We start from the raw sequence: 24,491 nt of genomic DNA on the forward strand, positions 1-24,491 counted from the left end.
AAACGAGGAAGGGTTAAAATCATAAGATGTGGAAAAGGAAAGTGAAGAAGATGTATTCTTTTCAGGGTCAGCAGAGGAAAAGAAAATTGCCTTTGGGGAAAAGGCCAGGAAGTTTCTTTCTTCCCTCCACTAGCCATCTGCCTTGGGGAGAAAGAAGAGTAAAATGGAAAGGTTTTATCAGAGATCAGAAAACTCTGACTTCTATTAGAGACACTTTCTCTTTGGGAACTGGTGGATTTTGCTCACCAAGTAATTAGCAGCTGGATGGTGGAGGTGGGGTGGGGAAGCACCTAGTGAACTCCCCAGGCCACTAGGGCTCTTTTAATAGATTACCATGATGCAGCAAGTGCTCCCCTAGTGACCTGAAAGGACTCAGAACTTGATCTCAAGGAACAATTTATAGACTGGAAAAATCTGACCAAATAAGAAAGGTCGCTTACAATTTTTTTTAATGTGCTAAAAATAGCTATAATAGATGTGAGTAAGAAAAAGGAAGAAACTCTATGTGCACTGTTTAATCAAGCTAACAACTTTATATTTCCCCTCTCCTCTTTTTAAAGCAAAATAAACATTTTGTAAAAGGAAGGGGAAAAGGAAGAACGAGCTAATAAGCTGTTCAGCCTGAAAAAATCATGAGGGAGAAGCAAGAGAGTAAAAACAAATGTGTATAAAGGAGAGATCCTGGGAAATAAGACCCACCCCCGCAAAAAAAACAAAAAACAAAACAAAACAAAAAAAAACAATTCTCGAAGAAGATGCTATTTCCTAGTAAATGCAAAGTTAAAATATAATTTTTGGAAAAAAAAACTTTAAGGCATTGGTTGAAAGGTTTAAAAAAAATCTTTGGTTGAAAAATTCTGACTCTTAAAGGATTTTTTTTTAAAGATTGGTATTTATTTTATTCATTTACTTTTATGCAGCACTGAGAATCAAACACAGTGCCTCATACATGCCAGGCAAGTGCATCATTTCTGAGCTCTTTATGTTCTCTGCTGGCCAATTATGCAATTATCAATGATGAGGTAAGAACAGAAAAAAAAAGAAAAGACTACAAGTGTGCACATGTGTGTGTGTGAGTGTGTGAGGCCCTGGGTAGAAATTCTCCCAATCTTTCAGAAATTGGACAATAAGGACCCATCAATAATAATTCCAGCACTGGAAGGGGTTTTCCTGTTGAGATAGAAAAATGCTTGGTCTGAAGAGGTCCAGAGAAAGCCTACACATCTTACCTGTACAAATTGTGGGCCACATCATCCTCGTTGACAGCATATCCCTGGGAATTATTGGTAAAACTGAAGCCAGTGCCCACCTGAAGGGGGAACAGATCAGCAGGTGAGAAGGCAGACACACACTCCCTTCGGATCTTCAGGTGGAACCTGCGCTGGGGGCAACCTTACTTACTCCACAGGCCAAGCCTCTGACTTCAGGTTTTTGCCATCACCTAAGTATGTTGGCTGTTCTCACAAGGGCACACTGGTTTCACTCATCTCCCACCCCAAACACAACAGCAGCAGGAGCCTTGCCCTGGGGTCCACCCTTGGGGGATGGGCTGTCCCAGTTCCTCAGAGGGGACCTGCCCTTCATCTTTCTTTGTCCAGCCACAGCATCAGAAGATCCAAAGCAGTCTCCTTTCCCTGAAGGGTGTGCAGCTCTGTCCTGCCGAGAAGGAGCTCTCTGGCTGGAGAAAGAAGAGAACTGGATGCGTTTTCTTCTTCTTTTCTTAATTTGTAATAAATACAGCCATCACTCCATCTCATTTTCAGTAGGTGAGTTTTAAAATAATTAAGACTAAATCTAAACCAATATTGTCTCTGCCTAAGATTTCATAGACAACTGAGCTATCAATCAAAAGAAGAAGCTACAAGTGAATTTGTGTCAATAATTTGTGTAGGAACACACTCCCCACTAGCTGCAAAGATGTTTTTATTTATCCCGCTGCCCCCAAACACCCAAGATAACACATTTAAATCACCTCCTGTTTAAATATGTAATTATAGACTAAGGAAAAGGATGGCTGACAAAGGATCAAGGACAAGTGTGTTGACTTTTATTTTCTTCCTAATTGTTTTCTCCTTGGACCCTCTGAAAAGAGAGAAATGTTTTGAGATTTTAGTAAGGGGGTAAAGACACTCTGAACCAGAACCAGACCCGGAGCCACTGTCCTATTTTATAGTTTATTGAAACCAATTTCAGAAAACTTCTAAAGAAGAATACCCATTTTTGTCCCCAAATGAGGCATACTGCTTCTCCTGATAAGGGAAGGAGACTAGTTTGGGCTTTATTTATCTAGAACTCTATAGGACAGATTAGGAATTCTGATACTAAACAATAACCTATACAGGAGCATCCTATACCATCCAAAAAAAGACACTAACCCCTGATCCTCAACAGTAAAAACCAGTGAACAAGATGTTTCCTGGGATTCAAAACTAGAAAAGAGAGCAAGAAAAATTCCCCAACTCTGATTATGACAAAACATGCTATAAATCTCAAAATAAATTTCATTTTTATAGATTAAATTCTATTTTATTTATTTATTTATCTTAGTTACAGATGGACACAATATCTTTTATTTTATTTATTTGTTTATCTGGTGCTGAGAATCAAACCCAGTGCCTCACACGTGCTAGGCAAGCACTCAAACACTGAACCACACAACCCCAGCCCTAAATTCTACTTTAAAAAGAAAAGATATCTCTAATGTTTAAAATGACAGTCATGCATTGCTTAATGATGGGGGTACATCCTGAGAAATAATGTATCCTTAGGTGAATTCATTATTGTGGGAACACCCCAGAGTATACTTACACAAATCTAGAAGTTGTAGCTTACTACACACATGGGCTAAAGGTTGTGTGTATGTGTGTGCACTATACACACGTACATATGTATGTATAAAAACACAAGTGTATATAGTATATATTTATACCACAGCCCTTGCTCCTAAACTACAAACCTATATAACATGTTACTGTACTGAATGTGACGGGCAATTATAACATAATGGTAAGAATCTGTGTGTCTAAAAATACCTAAACATGAAAAAGGTAAAAATACTATAGTGGTAGTAATTTTTCAGCTCCGTTAAAATCTGAGGGGACCACTGTCACATATGTGGCCCATTGTTGACTGAAGCACTATTATGCACATGACTAAATTTAATAAAAAGTAAAAAAGACAAGAGAGGCCAGCACAGAGACACTTCATAGACACAGACATTTCATTCACAAGTGGCATTGTACTCACCGGATTATCCATATAAAGCATGGACAAGGTGGTGGTCCAAGGGAAGTTTCTGGGCAGGACTGTTAAAACAGAGGAGGGGTCTGAGTCTGAGTTGCTAACAGAATATACCATGTAAGGCCCTGCTGTGGCCAGGAGTCCAGCACCCCCCTCCCCCAGGAACACTGGGTGTGCCTCTGACACTGTATCACACTCTCACGGTGGGGACCTGTCCCCAGTGTCCTGACCTCCTCTCCTCTCTTTTCTTTTTCTACCTAGAAGGATTCTACATCTAAGACGAAGCTTGAATACAGAACCCGGTACAACTGGGCCATGAGGAAATACCCAGGGACCACCCATGTGATAATTCCCATCTGTCCAGTCCTATAAATCATCCTTAACAGTCCATTCCTCTTGAATTCTCTTCTGCCCACCCAAGACCAGGGAGAACGACAATTTCAACAAGCACAGAAGCTTTTTATGAGTCACAAGTGGGTTCATACTCTGAATTCTGACCCAGGGAAAGTAAACCATCTCTCCAAAATAAGACAATGACCTGGAGATGAGCCTGGGTGACAGATGTTGCTTGTTCTCCATCCTTCCTCCACCACAGCATCCTGCTTCCAAGGTAACAGGTCGTTTAAGTGACTGGAACCATAAGGTGTTCAGTTTGTGTGAATAATCCCCCCATTAGGCCCATGCAAAAGAGCTCTCCCAAACGATAATAAATACCAACTGTTTCTGCAAGCCGAGAATGCTTGAGTCAGCCAGCAGAGCTCTGAGAAAAGAGCTTAGAACCTTTCACCCAAATTTCAAGGGAGAAAGTAGGCCAGTCAGGACACTCACCCCAGTGGCTCCTCCTTGGACAGGCATTGCCAGAGAGCTGTGTTTTTATAATCTGGAGCTGTTAAAACTATTCCAAGTGACTCAGTGTCTACCCTAAGTTAGTTCTGGATTAGATATAAGGCCCTGATGAAGGATTCTCCATGGGAGACACAGTTCAAGCCACACTTACCAGTCATATTACTTGTGATGACATAAGGTCCATGTTCCACAAAGAGTCCAAACATGGATGAGCCTCCCGGCCCGCCCTGCAGCCACAGAACTACTGGAGCAGTCGCTGGTTGTACCTAGAAGGAACGGAGAAGCTGGTGACCACACAGAACACTCACCAAGGCTGCAGAAAGCCTGTGTGTCTTCCACGTCTTGACTACATCCCATTAAATCTTTCCAGACCCCAATGAACACATTTCAGCCATGAACAAGGAACTGGTCATCTCTTGTTTTGCATTAGTACTTGCCACGTATGATGGTATCCTCTTCTCTTGCAAAGAGATAGAAACCACCCTGAATGTGGAGGTCTTGCTGCTAAACACTTAGCACTCTGCCTGGATTCTGGGTTTATTTTTGCAGCTGTTTGAGTTGGGGCTAGGTGGGCATTCCATTGGACCTGCATATTCCCAACAGAGGCACAGCAAAGAATCTAATCTCGAGGATGGTCTCCCCCATAACTGAAAGCCCAAACTACCAGGGATTAGAGCAACTTCATCTCAACATGGGAGAAACTGAGGAGCTGTGGACAGGCCAGGAGTCACTCAACCAATGGAAAGAGCAATAACAAACCCCAAGCAAGGAATGGGTTTATTTAGGACGTAAGAGACATGAATTAGAAAGGGCCATGGGCAGAACCTGGATGTTGACCATCAGGAACTGGTAGTGGTGTCCATGCCATCAGCTTCAATGGCAGAGGGATTTTCTATTCTTTGACTCAACATATATTTACTGAGCACCTAATATGGGACAGGGTATAGGAGCTAGGAACCTGATCAAGCAGTGAGTGACAACAGAAGATTCTGCATTCTTTTGGCGCTTACAGTTTTGTGGGGAATGAAGACAGAAAATAAAAAAGGAAAAAAAAAAATAAATCCCATGATTAAGGATTGTGAAAAGAATATAAGGGTGATATAAAGAGGATCCCTGAGGGCTGGGAAGGACCTGGGCTCAGGGAAGACCTGAGTCCTGGATGGAGACCTGGAGGCGGAGGAGGATCCAACCACAACAGAGCTGGGAGCAGAGCTGCAGTTGGAGAGAGAAGAGGTTGGGGGTGGGGGAGGCTCCCAGTGGAAAAGAACTGGATGCAGAGGGTCACGTGGCCCTAACGTGAGTCCTCCACAGCCTGGGCTCTACAGGGCTCAAGCAGCACCCAAAAGTGGGTCTTTATTTGATGTCCTGGTTCTCTAGATGTTTGGTCCCCAAGGCATGCCAAACAAGGACCCGACTGGAATGAGATAAATCCTGCATCCTCCTATGTAGCCCAGCCCAAACCGACCAAGGCCAGTTCCACTGAATTGGAGCAGGGAGCTCCCTCTGTCTGGAGGATGTGAGGAGGCTTGACTAACTCAGGAGGAGACTGGGATGCCATCCAAGAACCCGGAGGAAGAGCTGATGGGACTGAGTTCTAACTGCAGTGACTGAGGGCACACAGGCACTTCTCCAGTCACCAAAAGTGTGATGATGTAGGCTCCTGCAGCGCTCTAGAAAGGGGTCCTGAGGGTCTTGCTGGGACAGAGTGCTTGTTGGCACAGCCATGAGCTGGAGAAGAGCCCCTGGGGCCCACTCCCAAGCACGATGGATTAAGTGACATCATCAAAGCCCTTGGACAATGCCTAATGTACAGTGAAAGCACAATAAGTGAAAATGATTGTTATAATTAAGGAAACAGGCAGACGTAGTAGAAGCTGGAGTCAGCCTGGGACCTCTGACCAGCATAGCTGTAACTACAGGAACCAACTCTATATAACAGATAAATGTGTGCGCTCCTGCCGCAAAATGATTAGATGTCAACCTGGGCTTCACTGTCAGCAAGCTGGGTGATTTGGGGTGAGTTGCCTAAGCTCTCTGGATCTCAGTTTCCTCACCTGAAACATGGGGAGTCAATCATAATACTTACAACAAATGCCTGGCTATTGGGAGAATTGAATGAATTCCTTTTCATAAAGCCCTGCAAGTGGCACCAGGCATGTGTTCTATAAATGCTAGCTACTGCTGTGATGGAAAAATACTAGGGATTCATGGACAGTTTGAACACAAACCATCTATAAATGGAAGAATAGGAAAGTGTGTTGTTTGGTGGGTTTTCCTTGGTCCACATCTTTCCTGGTCAGCAGGAAAAATAACATGAAATACAGCTCTTCATTTTTTTTTTTTTAACAGGGAAGCAAAGCGAGCCATGGAATTTGGAGCCAGGCAGATTGTGGCTCTACTTGGCCACACAAGAGCTAAGATATCCTGGCCCTCCGCTTCTTCAGGCCTCAGTTTCCTTATCTGTCAAATGGGCATAGTGCCTACCTCACAGGCTTGCCCAGATGCTCTGATGAGAAGAGGTACGAGCAATGATACCATAAACTCTAATGTGATAAATAAGTAGAATGAGCTCTGCCCCAACGTACCTGAACACCTGCTATGGGTTTTGTTTGAACATGTGATAACTTTTTCCTCTCAGACCCTCTGTCTTCCTATTTAATAGCTATTTAATATTTAAACTCAGTCCCATCAGCTCTTCCTCCAATACACTCACTGAGACCGACTTCTACTTGTATTCACTCAGTAGGAGTACATTATCTATTTCAAAAGTTAGGTAATGCATAGGACCTGGAAGGAAGCGGTCCCTGATCTTCCCCAGCCTCCCAGCTATGTTCGATGCTTCAGGTCCACTGATTCCAGGGCATGTCCAGCCTCCACTTTCTTCCTTATGTCCCAGGGAAATCCCAAAGGCCCCAGTAAGCTGGGCCTCACATGAAAATAACTGGGAGAGCTTTTAAGAAATACTTCTGCCTAGACTCAAACCCCAGAGTTTGCAATTCCCTTGGCCAGGAGTGGGGCGGGCACCCTCAGTCTTTCTCAGAAGCCCCCGCAATGGCTCTCAGGGCAGGGCTGAGCATCTGTGAGCTGGATGTGTGCCAGAAACTTCTGGTCTCCACTGGTCCTCTCCTATCCTCCACCCTGTTCTTCCCTGGCTTCCCGTGACCCTTCCTGTGACCTGGCACAATGAAAGGAACCTCTGGACTCTCAGAAAAAATAACCTGACCCTGAGAGGCCACACTACAAAGTCAAGTCAAACACCTCAGTGCCAAACAACTTTCTTATGCAACTGTGAAGCCCAGGACACTGCATTCTTGAAATGCTTAAATAATAAGAGATCTGCACACACCTCCAACCTCAGCTGACCTGGCTCCTCAGTGTACTTTCCTGAAGGAGGTGACTGAGGCTCAATAACCCTTGAAGAAACTGTTTTTAAAGAAAACCTCACACATACATCTTTGAACCAACCAGCCTGTGAATGAATATTGCCCTGACCTGGGATGGAACACAAAAGTCAGATGCCTGAAAATAAAGGTGTACACATTTAATGCCAAATACCCAAGAGTGAGTGGATTCATGCAGACTTTTATAATACAATGTGGCATCATAACATCATGATACATAATATTATGTCCACAGTGATGGCATGGAATTAACATGTGGTAGTCTTTCAAATAAATAAATCCGGATCTCAATTGTAAGAATGCAGCCCATCTCCCATGCCCTAACCCTTATTCAGGCAAACATAAAAGTAAATGAAGAACAAAACCACATTGCAAAAGTCTGGGATCAAATGAAACAAGAAGTAACTACTTTAATTTGTATCACAGTGATACAAATTCAGAACTTTAAAAATATTCATTATACTGAAGCTATGATTCAGGGTCCATGAAATAAAAGAATGGGTTCATTTATTGTTTTCAAAAGCTTTAAAAGTTTTCCTTAAAAATTTCCATCTTGCAGAAAGAGACCACTTATTTTTTTTCTTTTGGTACCAGGGATTGAACCAAGGGGTGCTTTACCACTGAGCCACATCCCAGTCCTATTTAAATTATTTTTCAGGTTTTTTGAACAGGGTCTTGCTAAGTTACTGAGGCTGGCTTTGAACTTGCAATCTTCCTGCCTCGGCCTCCCAAGTGGCTGGGATTACAAGCAGGTGCCACGGTGCCTGGCAAGAGTACTTATTCTTAACTAAAGCTTTTTTTTTTTTCAATTAGGGGTATTTAATCCCCCTCCGCCACCAATCTTACCCACTAAGGATGATCCTGGAGAGGTTTACTCTCCTGGGTATTTCCCTGTGCTCCCCATGCCATTGTATATGTATCTTGTAGCTCTTATATATGCAACATACATAATTTTTTATTGTTTTCAAAAGCTTTAAAAGTTTTCCTTAAAATCTGTCCCTTGCTTCTTGGGGTGGATATGTCTCCCTTGGTTAGGAGGCCTCGTCTTATCCAACATCAGATCCTCTTTCAAAAAAAGGATCAGGCTCTACCTAAACTGGTATATTTCCTGTGTTCACTTAACAACATGCTATGGACATCTCTTCACAGAAGCACACATATTATCAGTTGGCTGACCAGCATCACACTTGATCAATTTACCACAATGTACTAATTCATTTAACATGTAACACCAACAACTCATAGGACATGGTCTAGGGCTGTGAGTGCAGACCAATTCCTACTCACGGTCAGTTAGAATATTTAATGGTTAAGAACATAGATTCTGGAGCCAGACTTCCAGGATTGAAATTCCAACTAAGTTATTTCACATTTGTGTGTGTGCTTGGGCAAGTTACTTAGCTTCTCTGTGTCTCAGTGTCCTCTGCTTGCAAATATGGATAATAATAATGTCTCTCTCGTAAGATGACTATGCATATTTAAACAGTAGTTGTATGCATAGCACTGAGAACAATACTGAGCGCATCTTTTATATGTTATATCTGATTATTTTTTCTGGTGGGGTGGCAGTAACTAACTAGATGGATAGGTGATACGAAAGAGTAATGAGTACTCAAAGAGGGTCTTTGAGGATGAGGTTACATTTGAGCTAAGACTTGAAGGATGCGTGAACCCCCAAAAGTGAACAGTTATATATCACTTAAGAAGAAAATCATCTCTCTATTAATGACTATAGGTTAGAGTACTGTGGCAAGAACTTATGATCAAAAAGAAGGAACAAAGAAATTCTGAGTCTTAAAGAAGGGATAAAGAGATCCTAGTTCTTTAGGTGGAACAACTCTCTAGCAACCTAAGAGGGTGGGCCAGCCAGCAGGGCAAAACTGGACCCTTCCTAGGGAACAAGAAACAGCAGTGGTTTTGCCTCCAAAGCCCTTTCAATTCTCCTGGCGACCCCTGGTGGTCAATTCATGAACCTGGCCACACCTGCCTCAGGGTTTGCTCCAGAATTAACAGCCCTGAAGGAGGCAAATGATTGGGTCTATTAGAACCTCCTGCAGAAGAGAATTTCCCTGCCTCCACGTTAGCAAGTTCCAAAGGACGATAAGAAAATCCACCCTCTGTCTTCATGAACTGTCATTCCAAGGAAGTGATATTCAATGCAACTGAAGTAGCACCTGTCTATCCCTGGCCTCTCTGGGTAGATATGTCCTCCTTGGCTAGGAGGCCTCATCTTATCCAACATCAGACAGACCCCAGGTCCCACTTTTCCAAGAGAGAAATGGGGAGGCAAAGACAGTGACAGAGAGTAGAGAAAACCTTCTACCCAAAGCGCACACTGTCACTGAAACAGTGAGTTAAGGTATTGCGGTGGGGGCTAAGCACTTGACAACCTCTGTACTTTGAAGTAACACAATTTACACAATAATATGTCACACAGAGGACCTGATGGGGTGACTTTAGGGAATTGTAGATGCCTCGCCACATGCTAGAGCAATGATTTGGACCAGGAAGTCACTCAAAGCAGATGGGCATTTGTCAGTACCCAGGGCTGGATGTGCCTGTAAGGACCCACACCTGGTGAGAAGCAACAGCAACTAAACCACTGAGAGACCCAAGTTGAAGTTGCCGCTTAAGATGCACAAGGGCAATTAGTAAATTAATGAGGGCCTTCTTCACGCTTCTATATGCAGAGGCTGAACATTTGCTTGGTTTAAGTAACGTGTTCTGTCTTAATTGAAGTCATTAGTACCTCAAGTAAATGTCTTTAAATTCCCCCAAGTATGTTGAAATGGACTCCCACTTTGCCATTCAGATCCCAGTTCTGCTGATACTACGGCTGCCACACACTGATGGTGTTAATCAAGGCAGAGCGTTTATTTAAAGCAATTAGTTTTGTGACTAGAATTGTTAAATAGGTATGTAATGCCATTTTGATTCTACACACATACTCCCAACATATACGAACAACCTGCTTGCTGACGACATCTGTGTTTTTCAAAGGAAACTTACTCGTAGTGTTTGGTGTTGACACTAAGTCTTCCTTCTCTGTGATCATTGCCATTGTCTTATCATATGAAAAATTAACTTTCTCATTTCTTTTCAGCTGGAAGGCTCCTTATGTCATTCCCAAACTCCTGGATTTTCATCAAGCTTTGACCCATCTCTTCAATTCGAACCAGGTTCCAGCCTGCTGGAATCCTCCCTTCCAACCTCCTCCTGGTTCTCCTACCTGAATCAATCCTTCATGAGGCAGTTACAGGTTCTCTGTGCCTCTCACCAGAAAGATGTGCCTTAGAGGGAATGGTATGGGGTGGGTGGAGAAGAGGTTTTATCTTTGCTTTCTGATGCACAAGAAGAAAATGGCTAAAGAAGTTAGTTACTTTCTTTCTTGTGCTTAATTTTCATTCCCCAAAAGGAATCTGACACACAATGGTTTTTGCAGAGTTCAAATGTACCTATGAATGGAGTGACCTATAACACCATTTGTAGTTATTGTGTTTTGTTTCATATATACTCTGTTCCTCCAGATCCCTGATGCTATAAGAATACAGCAAAGAGAAGACAAATAGGGAAAGCTCTCTAATGGTTTGTTTCATTGCCAAAGGATTTGCAGCCACCTGAGATAGACAAATTTTAAGAAATCTGTCCGAGCCACATTCCATCTTCTAAGAACTGACTCTCCATCAGGGAGAAGGTCCATTAGCCAAGTTTATATCACATGACATGGCACCTTAGCTGATAAGTTCAAACTGGGCCCATAACACTGTGCCTCTAGGAGAAGGGCTAGTGAATCCCTGTGGGTTGATTCAAGAACAGGTAAACTGGAAACTGTAGTTTGGCCCATTCAGCCAAATGCCTGGAGAAGCAGAGAAGTTGACCAGCCAAGAGAAGACTGGAGCTCAGATGGGTGATCCTGTGGCTATGGATAAACAGGGCAGAGCCAGAAGTACTGGATGCTCTGGTTCTTGAGGCCTTTCTATTTCCTGGCTCCTTGGGCCGGCCCACTCTGCCCTGGGTGCCGCTGAGCAGAAAAGAAAAAATGAGTGGCTAACTCACTTAGGGTCCAATCAGAAGATGGAAACCACATGTAATTTTCACTTTATAATTAAGCATTCATTTTTTTCAGCTGGAAACATCAGCCTTTAATTCTGCTAAGAGTTCCAGTGTTTGCTCTGGTCTCGGTCAGCAGGAGTGTCAGATACCCTGGGGCAAGAGGAGGAGGATCCACCAGCAGTCTTGCTCCTCCTTGAGCCACATCTCAGTGACAGCCAAAGACCAGCATGGAACAGTTCACCATGGAACAGAGGAATTTGACTCTAAAGAAGTATAACTACAGTAGGAAATTAACCATGGGAATGTAAAGAGACCTCTAAAGAATACCCTGGGCTAAGGGGAGAGTGCTCATGGATGGCCATCCCATAAGGAGGGGAGCAGGTTCTTCCCAAGGCTGAGGTCCAGACCTCATTGGAGGAGGCAAGATGCAGCCTAATAAGTAGCTCAGTTCACAGGTCACCTGGCCCAGGGTTGTTCAGGCCTGGTGAGGGGGATGCAGAGAGAGCAGGGCTGTTAGGAGCCTGCTGGCAGGCAGGGCCTGGAGTGCATGTGTCCATGTTGGAAGGGCTACAGCTGGTCAATCACCTAACCAGAACTAGGGCTATCCCCTTGCTGAGGATCTCGGTGGTTTGGGTGCACAGATATAGCAGAGTGTCGCTGGATGTTCCCACACACATACTGCTGCAGACTGGGCAGCCCGGCCAAGAAAAACCAAAACACAGGACTGGGAGGAGGAAGAGAAGCCAACTTCCTCCTGCAGTGTCCCTCCAGCGCCCTCTACTGACAAAGCTTAATATTATATTCAGTGTATAGGGAAAATGCTTACAGCTCGGATCTCCTGGAGCAGGTAAGAGGGAGACTTGGAGCCAAGAGGCAAAACAACAACAACACAAACAAGAATGGCCTAGAGTCACCACTCCCAAGGTTCCCATCCCATAGGGGTAGGGAAAAGAGGCTGGCTGCCACAAGATACACCCACAGTCCCAAAGTTCCAGACAAGGGCCTCTATTAGTTATCCAATGCTGCATAATGTCTCTCTAAACCTCAATGTCTTAAGACAAAAATGATGATGTATTATCCCTTATGCTTTCTGTGGCTAAGGTTCTTAGGGATGTCCGGCTGTATGGTTCTGGTTCAGGGTCTCTCATGTGGGTGCAATCAATATATCAGCTTAGGCTGAGGTCATCTGAAAGCTTGACTGGGGCTGGGTGTATCTTTCCCAGTGTTGGGTCTCACTGGGTCTCATTTCTCCTCCATGTAGACTCTTCCAGATGGCTTCTTTGGTGCCCTCCCATTGTGGTGCTTTGCTTCCCATGGAATGGGATGTAAGAGACCAAGGTACAAACAACACCGCCCTTTATAATATAGCCTGGAAGTCACACACCACCATTTTTGCTGTGCTATAGGAGTCACAAAGTCTAGCCTTGGTTCAATATGGGAGGAGACCACACAAAGGCACATGTACAAAGTATCATTGGGGATGATCTTAGAGGCTGGCAACCACAGAGGCCACAAATCTGAGGCTCGTTCCCTGAAGCCACACTCTGGTTTGGAGTTTTCAGATGTCTTTATGCCTTAGATAGCACACTTAAGTATGTCTCTTAGGCAAGCTCATTTGAACTACGGAGCCATAGAATGTAAGAGATGGGATAGGACTTCAGACTTCAACCAGGTGGACCATCTTAAATGCCCATCCCAAGTTATCCAGCCAGGAATTGCAGACCTGGAATTAGATCTCCGGATCCTAACGTCCCGTTCTCTTTTCCCAGATTCAAGCCCACTGACTAGGTACACTGGACTCACTGTGGAGTGTGTTGGATACACTGATTCCTGGGCCTTCTCTGATCTGCAGCACCAGAATCCCTGATGACAGCAGCCCGGTGAGGGAGTGCTGGCCACTGAGCAGGGACCTATCATGTTTTTCAATCTCCCTATTGTATTTTTCAAGCTCTCAAGGTAGTGTGAATGAGGAGCATTAAATTGGGAATCCCTGTCCTCTACCACGTTGACTGAAGAAGTTCAGACTTCAGAGCAGAGACCACATGACACCACATGGAGGCCCAGCAGGTCCTGAATCCACACCTACCCTCCTGGGACAGGGTGTCCTGCTGGCTCCTGGTGATGGTTTGGAATGTACTCTGCTATCACCAGGAGCATCAGAGCAGTTCCTATGCTCTTCACTGAATTCTTGATTCAAGGTGCTGTGTTGACTTTATCCTGGGCCACCTTGATCTTCCCGGGGTCTGATGAAGCAGGGCTGACCTCCTGATCGGTGGCCCCAGGTGGCTAGCAGCCTCACCAGTCACAGCCCTTTGCAGGCACCAAGCATACCAGGACTGCAGGAACCCTGGCCATTCCTGGGCCAGAGGAGCAAGATGGAGCTTTCAGTAAAGGGGCCTAGGCCTAACTTGGAATGCCTTGAGTTTGGGCTCTGTAACACCTGAGGCAACTAATCTGCCTATCTTGCTTAAATGAGTCCAGATTATCTGTTCCTGTAAGACAAAGTCAAATACTCTCAGGATATCTCTTTCGAAGGAGAAGGATGATAATTTCAATACTAATCTATATGTTTCCTATCTTCTTCTTAGATTTGACAAGTCCCGATTTCACTTAGTAATTTCCTCATCCAGGAGCAATTAATCTACATTTTTGGCTGGTGATCAGGTCCCTCTGATTCAGCATTTTCCTCCATTTCTGTCTTTTTTAACCTCCGAAATTGTTACTGGGTTTAGTTCTACACAGTATTTGTGATAATAACATCCAAATTAATCATAATCATGTTGAAATAACAATAGCAACTCCACTTACCCATGTATCAGGCACTAGTCCAATGACTTTGCTACATTGAGTCTTCTGTCTGAAAACCACTGCCAAGTAGCTATTTTAATCACCATTTTTGTGTGTGTGTGTGTGTGTGTGTGTGTGTGTGTGTGTGTTAGGTCCTGAACCCAGCACCTCAGGCAGGCAAGGCAAGTGTGCTACCAGCTGAGGTACAGCCCTGTCCTTGATCCTCCATTTTAAATGAAGGAAACCAATGCTGAGCAGCATTAGGAAATGTGTCCAAGGTCCCAGGTGGCATAAGTAAGTGGTGGACCGCAATTTCTACCCAAGCCCGACTAACTCAAGCAGCTTCTGACCACTGTACTCTGGAGCCTCCCATGACTACTTTTATCAGGATCTATGATACATGATGGGCCAGAGCAAAGATTTCTAGGTCAGAGACCAAAGCTTTAAATTCCAGTTCTTCCAGTTTCTGGTTGAGTAACTTGGGGCAAATTATTTGCTCTTTGTCATACTCTTCATTTATAAAATGAGGAAAACAATTCCTTTCTCTTGGGGTTCTTGTGAGAATAAGGAAAAGCAGGGTGCTTAGCGCATCGCTGGTGTTCACTTCACAACAGCCATTCTAGCTGAGGCCTTTTCATTGGCTTCATTATACTTTTAGCCCATGCAGAAGGCCCAACTCATTTCTCCTGCAGTATTCCCTCTGCACACCAATTTCGAGTTCTGGGATTCATTAGGCCCTGATTTGTATACAATAACAGGAGAATCTCAGCAAAATAACAGGAAAGCAAACCTAATTTGAGAAACAGCATCCGAGAAAATGACTCAGAGGACATGACAAGTGTGGCATCCTTCCTGGATCTCTATTTTCTCTACCTTCAGGTTTTTTTTAAGGGGTCATTTCTTTCCTGATGAAAATGTCAGCTGCTTCCCCTGCAACAGGCAAGGAACTCATATTTCTGCCAAATGAAAGGTAGTCTCCCCTGTCTTGGTGACCAGTGCTTCTCCTTCTCCTCTTATGCTTTATCTGGTCCTGTTCCATACTTCCAGCTGCAAGTCTCAGGTATCTGACTCCACATGTAGGCTTCCTGGCAGGGAGATCTTGGAACAGTCTAATGCAGTGCCAGGCGGTGACACCTGTCTGTGTACTGTCCTTTCATCTCTGCACCCTGTCCCTGAAGCCATGTCTATCATTTCTAATAGAAAACTGTGCTTAAAGTCCTCTTTCCTAACTTTCCTAAATAGGAAAGAAGTCATGTCTTCCAGAAACATCTTTCTGGATAGAGAACTGGACCCAAAAGAACATAATTGGGTTAGAGGATGCACAGTAAGGTTTTCATTTAGTTAAGGGCGGGGGACTTATAACCAACTGCTCCACCATTGTTTAATGCAAGGAGTTTCCAACCTCAGTCTTGCAATTGGCAAAGTATGCAGAACCTGAGCAGCTTCATGGTCCCAGTTCTTTCCCCATATTCTAGACAAAGCCATGCTAGACAAAGCCTGATCAGAGGCAATGGAAGAGAGAGAGAGAGAGAGAGAGAGAGAGAGAGAGGGTTTTTGTTTTGTTTCTGTCTGATCTATTCCTTCACCACAAATTGCTGTTTTTACAAATCTGAATTATTACCAAAGAAGACTTCTCATTCAGAAATCAATAAGGAACTTACTGGTATAAAAACAGGTAGCAAAGCAAAAATGAAAGGAAGGAATCAGGTTTCTTCAGCTGGGGGCAGAGGGGAGGCTGAGACCCAGCCACTCTGGGTGAAATACCAAGCAGGATTAGGAAAGCTGACCCCTAAAGGTTGCACTTGACTCTCCAGATCCCCATTCTAACCTGCACTCCACCTGAGGAGGCAAGGCCCAGCACACCCCTCCATCTGCTCTAGACATTTCCTTCTGGTAGAATGTGGGCCACTTTGGGGCCAGGAGCTATGGGCACAGGGCAGTGGCCAGTGGGCTGGAGCACTGGTTTCACAAAGCATGGTCCACCTGGTAACTCTGAAACTTGCAGGTCTCTCTCAATTTACAAGACAGAATTTCTGAGGGAAGTTAGAAATAACTCTTTTTTTTTTTTTTTTTTTTTTTTTAGTTGTAGCTAGACATGATACCTTTATTTTATTTATTTTTTTTTTTGTGGTGCTGAGGATCAAACACAGTGCCTCACATGTGCTAGGCAAGCACTCTACCACTGAGCCACAATCCCAGCCCCAAAGTAGTTCTTATATAAAATAAAATGTAAGAATCACCAAGAATGAACGTAAGAAGCAGCAATCTAACAAATTTGTCAAGTATTCATTATGCACAAAATAACGGCTCCCTGAAGATGTCCATGTCCTGATCACCCGAATCTGTGACTATACAGAAGAAAAGGGAATAAAGGTTGCCAATCAACTGGACTTAAAATGAGATTAGACTGGATCATTTAGGTGTAAACACAAGAGTCTTTAAAAGTAGCAAGAGGCAGAAGACAAATCAGAGAAGTTCAAATGATGAGAGAAAACCCCACAGTGATGCAATGGGAGAGGGATTCAACCTGCCATTACATGCTTGGAGGATGGAGGAAAGACTGCCAGCCAAGGGATGTGAATGGCCTTTAGAAATTGCCAGAAGCAAGGCCCATACCCTTGTCAATACCTTGATCTTATTTCACTGAGACCTGCACCAGACCCATGACCTACCAAACTGAGATCATAAAGTCTGCGTTTTTTTAAGACTATTTGTGGCAATGTTTTATAGCAGCAGTATAAAACCACTACAAAGAAGTTAATAGTAAACAATTACATTCAAATACATTGATAGATGTGATATAAAAAATGAGCATGTACAGAATTATTTCTGAAATGCATAAGGTTTAAGAGACTTCAAAGAGCACAGACCCAGGCTGATTCCAAATCTTGGCTAATGTGAGGAGTTGTTATAGTTTGGATCTTGAACGTCCCCCGAGGTCCACTGTGTTGAAGACTTGTTCTCCAGCCCATGGCACTATTGGGAGGTAGTGGAACCATTAGGAGGTGGGGTCTAGCAGAAGGAAGTCAGAGCATTGGGTACATGCTCTTGAAGGGAATATTGGGACGTCAGTCTATTCTCCCTTCTCTCTTGCCCTCTCTTTTCACTTCTTGGCAGATTTGGGAAAATATTCATCAATGGTTCTAAGTCACAGTTAAGAGAAGTAAGTTCATACATTTCAGTACCTGTAACTTCCTCCACCTCCACAATCAGACACTCTCTCCATGATATCCTGTGCTGCCACAGGCCCAAGACTACAGGGCCAAGCAACTATGGACTGAAACCTTTGAAACTGTGAGCCAAAATAAACCTTTCTTTCTAATAAGTTCATAATCACAGGTATTTTGTTATGATGACATAAAGCTAATCTGAGAGTGCTGCAATAAATATGTAAATGCAGTTATTCTTCAATATACTGATTTCCTTTCCTTTGGATACATACATACCCATTAGTGGGATTGCTAGGTTGTTATAGTTCTATTTTTAACTTTTTGAGAAGCCTCCACACTGTTTCCACAATGGCTATACTAATTTACATTCCCATAAACAGAAGTGGAATCAACCTAAGTGAATATCAACCGATGAATGAATAAAGAAAATGTATATATTAAATACATATATGAATATTATTTGGCCATAAAAAGGGATGAAATCCTATTATCTATGACAACATGGGTGGAACTGGAGTACATTATATAATTACATTGTTATATTTTTGCAGCATTGCTATATGCAAATAATATGCAAATATGAACACCACCCTTTATGAGGATAAATTTTTCTTTGATTTCTCTGGCTTCTAAAGCAAATCCCATTTGGAAAATAAAAATAGAAAATTACTCTGTGTTGAGTTAAATTTTGTTCATACATTTCAGTACCTGTAACAATGCTCCCAATGGCACCCCTAAGCTTAAAGTGCCTTGTTCATGCAGAAGAATATTGTGAACTTGAATTAAGTTAGATAGATAGTACTAGTGACATATAAATAAACCAGGCACAGAAAGACAAATACTGTATGATCCTACTTATTTGTGAAATATAAAAACATTAACTTATAGAAGTTGATAGCAGAACAGTTGCCAGAAGATGAGAAGAGTAAAGGGTGAGTAGGCAGATTTGGGAAAATATTCATCAATGGTTCTAAGTCACATTTAAGAGAAGTTAAGTTCTGATCAGTTATTGCACACTAGTGTGCCTATTACATAGCAACAATGTACTGTATATGTCAAAAAAGCAAGAAAAAAGATTTTGAATGTTTTTAACCACAAAGAAATGATAAATTTTTGAGGAGATAAAATACATTTACATTATACAATGTATGCACATATTGGAATGTCACATGGTACCCATAAGTATGTCCATTATTTATGTGTCAATTAAAGTAATTTTAAATAAAAGAAAAGAGTAAATATATCTTTTTATTTCCCCAGATAAGTGTGACTTGGGGATTTGTTATATAAATAAAGAGATGAATTAACAATGTGTAAAAAGAAGAGATACTTATAAATGCTGAAGGCAGAAAAAAAGGTGATTCTGAGAATAAAAATTTGCTAGAAATTGGATCTGAGTATAAACATGAGGTCTGAAATAAAACCAAAATTGAAAAAAAAAATTTCCCACCTGTTAGAATGAGATCATATTTCTAGGTCCTGATTTCTATCAAGCCTCCTTATGACAGCTGCACTGATTATTTCCATGTTAGCTTCTGAAGGTCCACTTCCCACCCATCTCCCTGAGGCTCTGTACCTGGTATAGGTTTGTGGATGGCACCACCAACTCCCCTACCTTCATGGAGGCAGCGGAGGCAGCTGGGTTCCACCAGAGGGCAGCACCTGCAGGAGACTGGAAGGCACTCCTGCTAGGGGCTGACCTTGCTCTGGTTCCACCCTGAAAGGGTATCCTTAAATTTTATGCACTAGGCACCTTCCTTGCCTCACTCTACAGTAACACCAAGGAAGAAATAAATTCTATCTAGGATCCAGGAAAGTCTTCCAGAGAAAGTGGCAATTTGATGACTACTCTGAGCCCAAAGAGTATCTAAAATTCTCACGTTTTTCACATAACCTATTCCCACCCCACCCCACAATAGACTAGTTTGGATGAATTACATCAAAGTTCACATAGTTAGGAAAGCAAAAATGAAGTCATGAAAATATAACCTGACAGTACTGCTGAAAACAATTTAACTTCAAATGACCCTGGATTAAGCAATTTACATTATTATTATGTATATGCAACATTGTTATATGCAAATTATATGCAAATATGAACACCACCCTCCATAGGGATAGCTTTTTATTTGATTTCTCTGGCTTCTAAAGCAAATCCAATTTGGAAAATAAAAATAGAAAATTACTCTGTGTTGGGCTAAAATTTGTTTATGCATTTAAATGCCTATAACAATACTTCCAATGGCACCCCTAAGTTAAAAGTGCCTTGAATTATGAACTAAAATTGCACTAAATGGTACTGGTGAACAACAAAGATATTTCCATCTGTGTCTATAGGGACTTGAGCAGGTGAGTAACCCAACCAGCCCATACGCAAGGGTGGTCATGTTAGATTAAATTTATATATGCTTAGACATGAGTTTCCTGCTAATTTTGGTAATTTCTCAAGCCTTACCCTCCTTGGGATCTTGAATGCCCTTCTCAACCTCAAATATTTTTATGAAAAATATAATAACAAAAGCATATGAAGAAGACTGTGGCAGAAGAAGGTGGTAATATTAATGTTCCAAATAAGGCTACAAGAAATTCAGAAGTGGAACTTCCTCCACCTCCCCCAGCATTTGTTTCCTGCCCATAAACAGGAATGCCACACAGTGTTGCTTCCACTTATTTTTAGAAAAAAAAAAAAAAGTAAAAAGATTTTTTAAAAAATAAACCCCATGGATCCGCAAGCTAATGTTTCCACTCTCCAGTGAGCAGCACAGCCAGCTTTGCTTGTTTGTTTTGATTTGTTTTTGTAATGGTACTGGAGATTAAACTCAGGGGTGCTTTTCCACTGAGGTACATCCCCAGCCCTTGTAATTTCTTTTCTTTTCTTTCTCTTTCTTTCTTTCTTTCTTTCTTTCTTTCTTTCTTTCTTTCTTTCTTTCTTTCTTTCTTTCTTTCTTTCTTTCTTTCTTTCTTTTTCTTTTTCTTTTTCTTTTTTTTTTGAGACAGGCCCTCCCTAAATTGCTGAGGCTGGCCTCTAACCTGCAAACCTCCTCTTTCAGCCTCCTGAGTTGCCCATGGTGCCCAGCTAGCTCCTGAGCATCAGTGTTCCTTCTGGTGGCTACCTTCACAGGCCTACCTGAGCCGGGAAGAACCAGAAGAAGAGGTTGCTGTTGTAGGTCTTATTCACAGTGAGGTAGCCAGAGTAACTGTGTATGTTCAGTCCTAGAAAAGCAGTGACCGAACTCAGTTTTCTTCCTAGTGGGGAAAAAGAAAATTTACCCGAAGATTAGAGAAAAATATACAAGGTGAGCTATCTCAGTCTTGGCGAGACTCCACCCAGGTACCAGATTGGGGATGAAGTGAGCAGAGAATTCACAAAGGATTTAGCAGACAGGTACTTAACTCAGCCAATGCCAGCTTCCGCCACCCGTCCCATATATTCCACATACACAGTTTAGCAAGTGAAAATTTTGAACCTTTGCAGAGGGAATATTTTGAGTTGTATAAGAAGGAAGAGAAAAGAAACAGCTATTATCACATCGTGAGTAAATCAAGGTGTTCACACTGGGCCACATGGAGAGGAGCAGGATAAAGCTACCTGACCCCAAAGAGTCAGATGCAAGAAAAACAACATGGTCACAAAGGTCTCAGTCCTGGGAGCCCTATGTTCTCCACACTCTGGTTCTCATGAAGGCAAAGATCTGCCATGTCCGTTCAAGGGAGCAGATAGAGGCCTACAGGACCAGGGGTGGTTGGAGCTGGAGGGAAGAGGCAGGCAGGGAGCCTGGTGGTGACTTATGGCTACTCAGGGAGAGCCAAATAGGACAATGGGGCAGTTGTAGAAGGCAGAGTTCCGAGCTTTAGTACCAAGCAAACAGACAAGGACTGGAACGGGGAAAGAGGGAAGGAAGCTCAGACAGCTGAGGACACCCAGGAGTAAATACTTGGAGGAGTTAAACACTTCTAAGGCAGTGGTACCAATGTAGGAGTTTTTTACAGATGAGAAAGATGAAGCACAGAGAGGTTAAATAACTTGCCTGAAGTAACACAGTCAGTGTAGGAGAGCTGGGATTTAGACTTAACTGCAGAGTTTGTTCCTTCCCACGCCCTACTACAGGGCTGCTCAATAAGTTAGTGAGTAGGTGTAAGCAGCAGGGAGCAGAGGGGAAGCAGTGATTAGGAAGGGTGTGGAGAAGGAACAGAAAGTGGGTATCAGGGTGTGGAAGGAGGAAGCAGAAAGGGATGTCTGAGTGGAAGATGAGAGTCCTTCAGTGGCGATGTGCAATAAAGATTAACTACTCCAGAAAGGCTACTTAAGTCTGAGACAAAACAAAGAATATATCCAATAAAAGTCAATGAAAGGCTATTTATATCTGACACATACAAAGTTAGAGGCTGGTTAGGAAGTAAGGAAGCTTTACATGTCACCAACTAAAGGTGGCTTTGGTGGAGGACTAGAGCCCACAGGCTCTGGAATGCTGAGTGCTCGATCCCCACATTCAGCCACATCACTGCCCTGGTGAGAATATTTACACCCAATGGAATGGGTGCTACAAATCAGAGCCCTGAGCCCCAGGGTGGCTGTTGACCTTTCACCAGCACAAGTGGCTCTGAGACCGCAAGCTCCTCTTTTACAATGAGCACGGCTCCCAAAGAGGAAACTCATCTTGCACACACAGTTCTTTTTCCCTAGTACTTTGCTGTTCCTAGCACTACTATTGGGCCAGTTTTGTGACCCCTAGAGCAGCCATTTAACCTTCCTGTGCTTCATCTCCTCCTTTATGAAAGATGGGCTCCAGATGGTATAGGAATACAAGATTCCCCATGTGCAAAACCTGTGGGGAGGAGCTGGCATGCAGTGGGCACAGCCATCATCTGCAAAATACATCTGCTGATGAACAGGAGAACCTGGGAGCAGAGGTCATGGTGGGGACAAGGGAAGTGTCCAGGGGCAGTTGCCCGAGGGTCCTGCTGGGCTGGCACAGAAGAGGAGGATGGGTTTCCAAGTTGGCCACACCTGGGTTTGTGTCCTCACTAGGCCCCTCAGCAAGCTGCTTCATCTTGGAAACTCTTTTCTTTGGTGCAAAATGTGGATAAGCATTCCATGGCCACAAGCTTTCTGTGAGCCTCTGATGGAAAATTTGCATTTACAGGGGCTGGGGTTGTGGCTCAGTGGTAGAGTGCTCGCCTCACACGTGTGAGACCCTGGGTTGGATCCTCAGCATCACATAAAAATAAATAAGTGAAATAAAGGCATTGTGTTCAATTACAACTAAAAAATAAATATTAAAGAAAAGAAAAATGTACTTACCAACGTGCCCAGCAGGGAGCTGGACACAAAGAAAGTTCTGTTCAATGGGAGGCTGGCTGTCCCTAGCCCATGGACCATCCCAAAATGGCATCTAGAAGTCTGGAAGACCTGCCTTTTCCCGGATCAGCCCAGTTCTCCCAAACTCTATGTTTCACAACTTTCTCTTCTCTGTGAGACCTACCCCTCCTGCTGTGGTCTGAATGTTCCCACCAAAACTCATGTGGAAATTTCATCCCTTATTATGAGGTATCAAGAGGGTGGGAATTTTATCTTTGTATTTGAAGGTTGTGACTTAGTAGGTGATTATAGGTAAATGAGGCCATAAAGGTGAGGCCCCAATCCAGTGGGACTTTGACTTTAGAAGAACAGAATGAGAGACCTGAGCTAGGACTTTATGTCTCGCCACATGATCCCTGGTACCATTCTGGGACTCTGCAAAAATCTTAACTAGCAAAAATGACCTCACCAGATCCAGCTCCGCACCTTAAGCTTCTCAGCCTTCAGAACTCTGAGCTGAATAAACCTTTATGCTTTGTAAATTACTTAGTCTGCGGTATTTAGTTACAGCAGCAGAAAACAGACTAAGAACAGAAAAAAAATAAAAGAAAAGAAAAAGCCGTGTTGGGGGTAGAGAAGGGCTGTAGGAGAAAGAGATTTCTGGGAACCAGGTATTTGCTGGCCCTCCCTCGACCCCTCTAATCTTCCCCCTAGCTGCCATTACCTTCTCTCCACTACTTCTACTCTCAATTAATCCAAAGAAAGCTCACCCTCCAGGGTTGGACAGCCTTTAAAATGCTTTTGAAATATTTTTAGCAAAACTATTAATCTCAAAGTCAAACAGAGACACCTCTCCCCCAACCCAAAAAGAAAGTGAGGAAGAGAACAAAGACATAAAAATTGAACATTTGGAAATGGGTGAGATGTGGACCAGAGAGAGCCAAATAGTCAGGAGGGTATTTGAGAAAGAAGACAGAGAAAAATGAGAAGGGTCAAAGTATAATGAGAAAAATAGAAAATATATAATAGAAAAGAACTGGAGGGAATGGAATATGGGCGAGAGATGATTGAATCAATCTGTCTTGAGGCCAGCACAGCACAGGGTCCACTGGCCTGCTTGGGGAAGGTTCAGAGACTCACCCCTCCCTCCCCTCCTGGGAACACCAAAGTTACTCTCTTGCTACTTTGTCCTTAGGTCCATTTCATGGTTTCCCTCCTCCATTCCAAACTGCCAGAAAGCAGGAAATTCTTCCTATTTCTCTTCATATCCCCTGGGATTTAGCATCCTGATTCACAATCTAAGACACTGAATAAATAAGTCTTAATGAATGCACATTAATGTAGGTGGCTGAATGAGAAAATAAATGCATGAACTATACCAGGCCGCGTGACACCATACTAGGGTTAGTTTACTTCCACCCCTGTAATCCCAGTAGCTCAGGAGGCTTAGGCAGGAGGATCGTGAGTTCAAAGCCAGCCTCAGCAACTCAGTGAGGCCCTAAGCAACTCAGTGAGACTCTTGTCACTAAATAAAATTTTTTAAAAGGCTGGGGATGCAGTTCAGTGGTTAAGTGCCCCTGGGTTCAATTCCTGGTTAAAAAAAAAAATCTAATGAAAGACAACTTCATTAGTATTTGAAGACACTTAGAAGCCTTCCCTGTAGTCTATAAAGATGTGTTTGGCCCCTTTCACATC

The 24,491-nt window shown here is 43.1% G+C and overlaps 1 protein-coding gene across 3 annotated transcripts in view; it reads right to left on the reverse strand.

The window, feature by feature from the left end:
- Cpvl (carboxypeptidase vitellogenic like) overlaps positions 1 to 24,491 on the reverse strand; it is a 121,701-nt gene that overhangs the window by 76,650 nt on the left and 20,560 nt on the right. For all 3 annotated transcript variants that reach the window (XM_048786397.1, XM_015490359.2, XM_048786396.1), the window contains exons 4-7: positions 20,625 to 20,743; positions 4,238 to 4,352; positions 3,247 to 3,305; positions 1,230 to 1,309 (exon numbers count right to left, since the gene is read on the reverse strand). In XM_048786397.1, the coding sequence (XP_048642354.1) occupies positions 1,230 to 1,309; positions 3,247 to 3,305; positions 4,238 to 4,352; positions 20,625 to 20,743 (373 nt within the window). The remainder of the gene's footprint in view (positions 1 to 1,229; positions 1,310 to 3,246; positions 3,306 to 4,237; positions 4,353 to 20,624; positions 20,744 to 24,491) is intronic.

Source organism: Marmota marmota, unplaced genomic scaffold, assembly GCF_001458135.2.
Source record: "Marmota marmota marmota unplaced genomic scaffold, marMar, whole genome shotgun sequence".
Taxonomy (NCBI): Eukaryota; Metazoa; Chordata; class Mammalia; order Rodentia; family Sciuridae; genus Marmota; species Marmota marmota.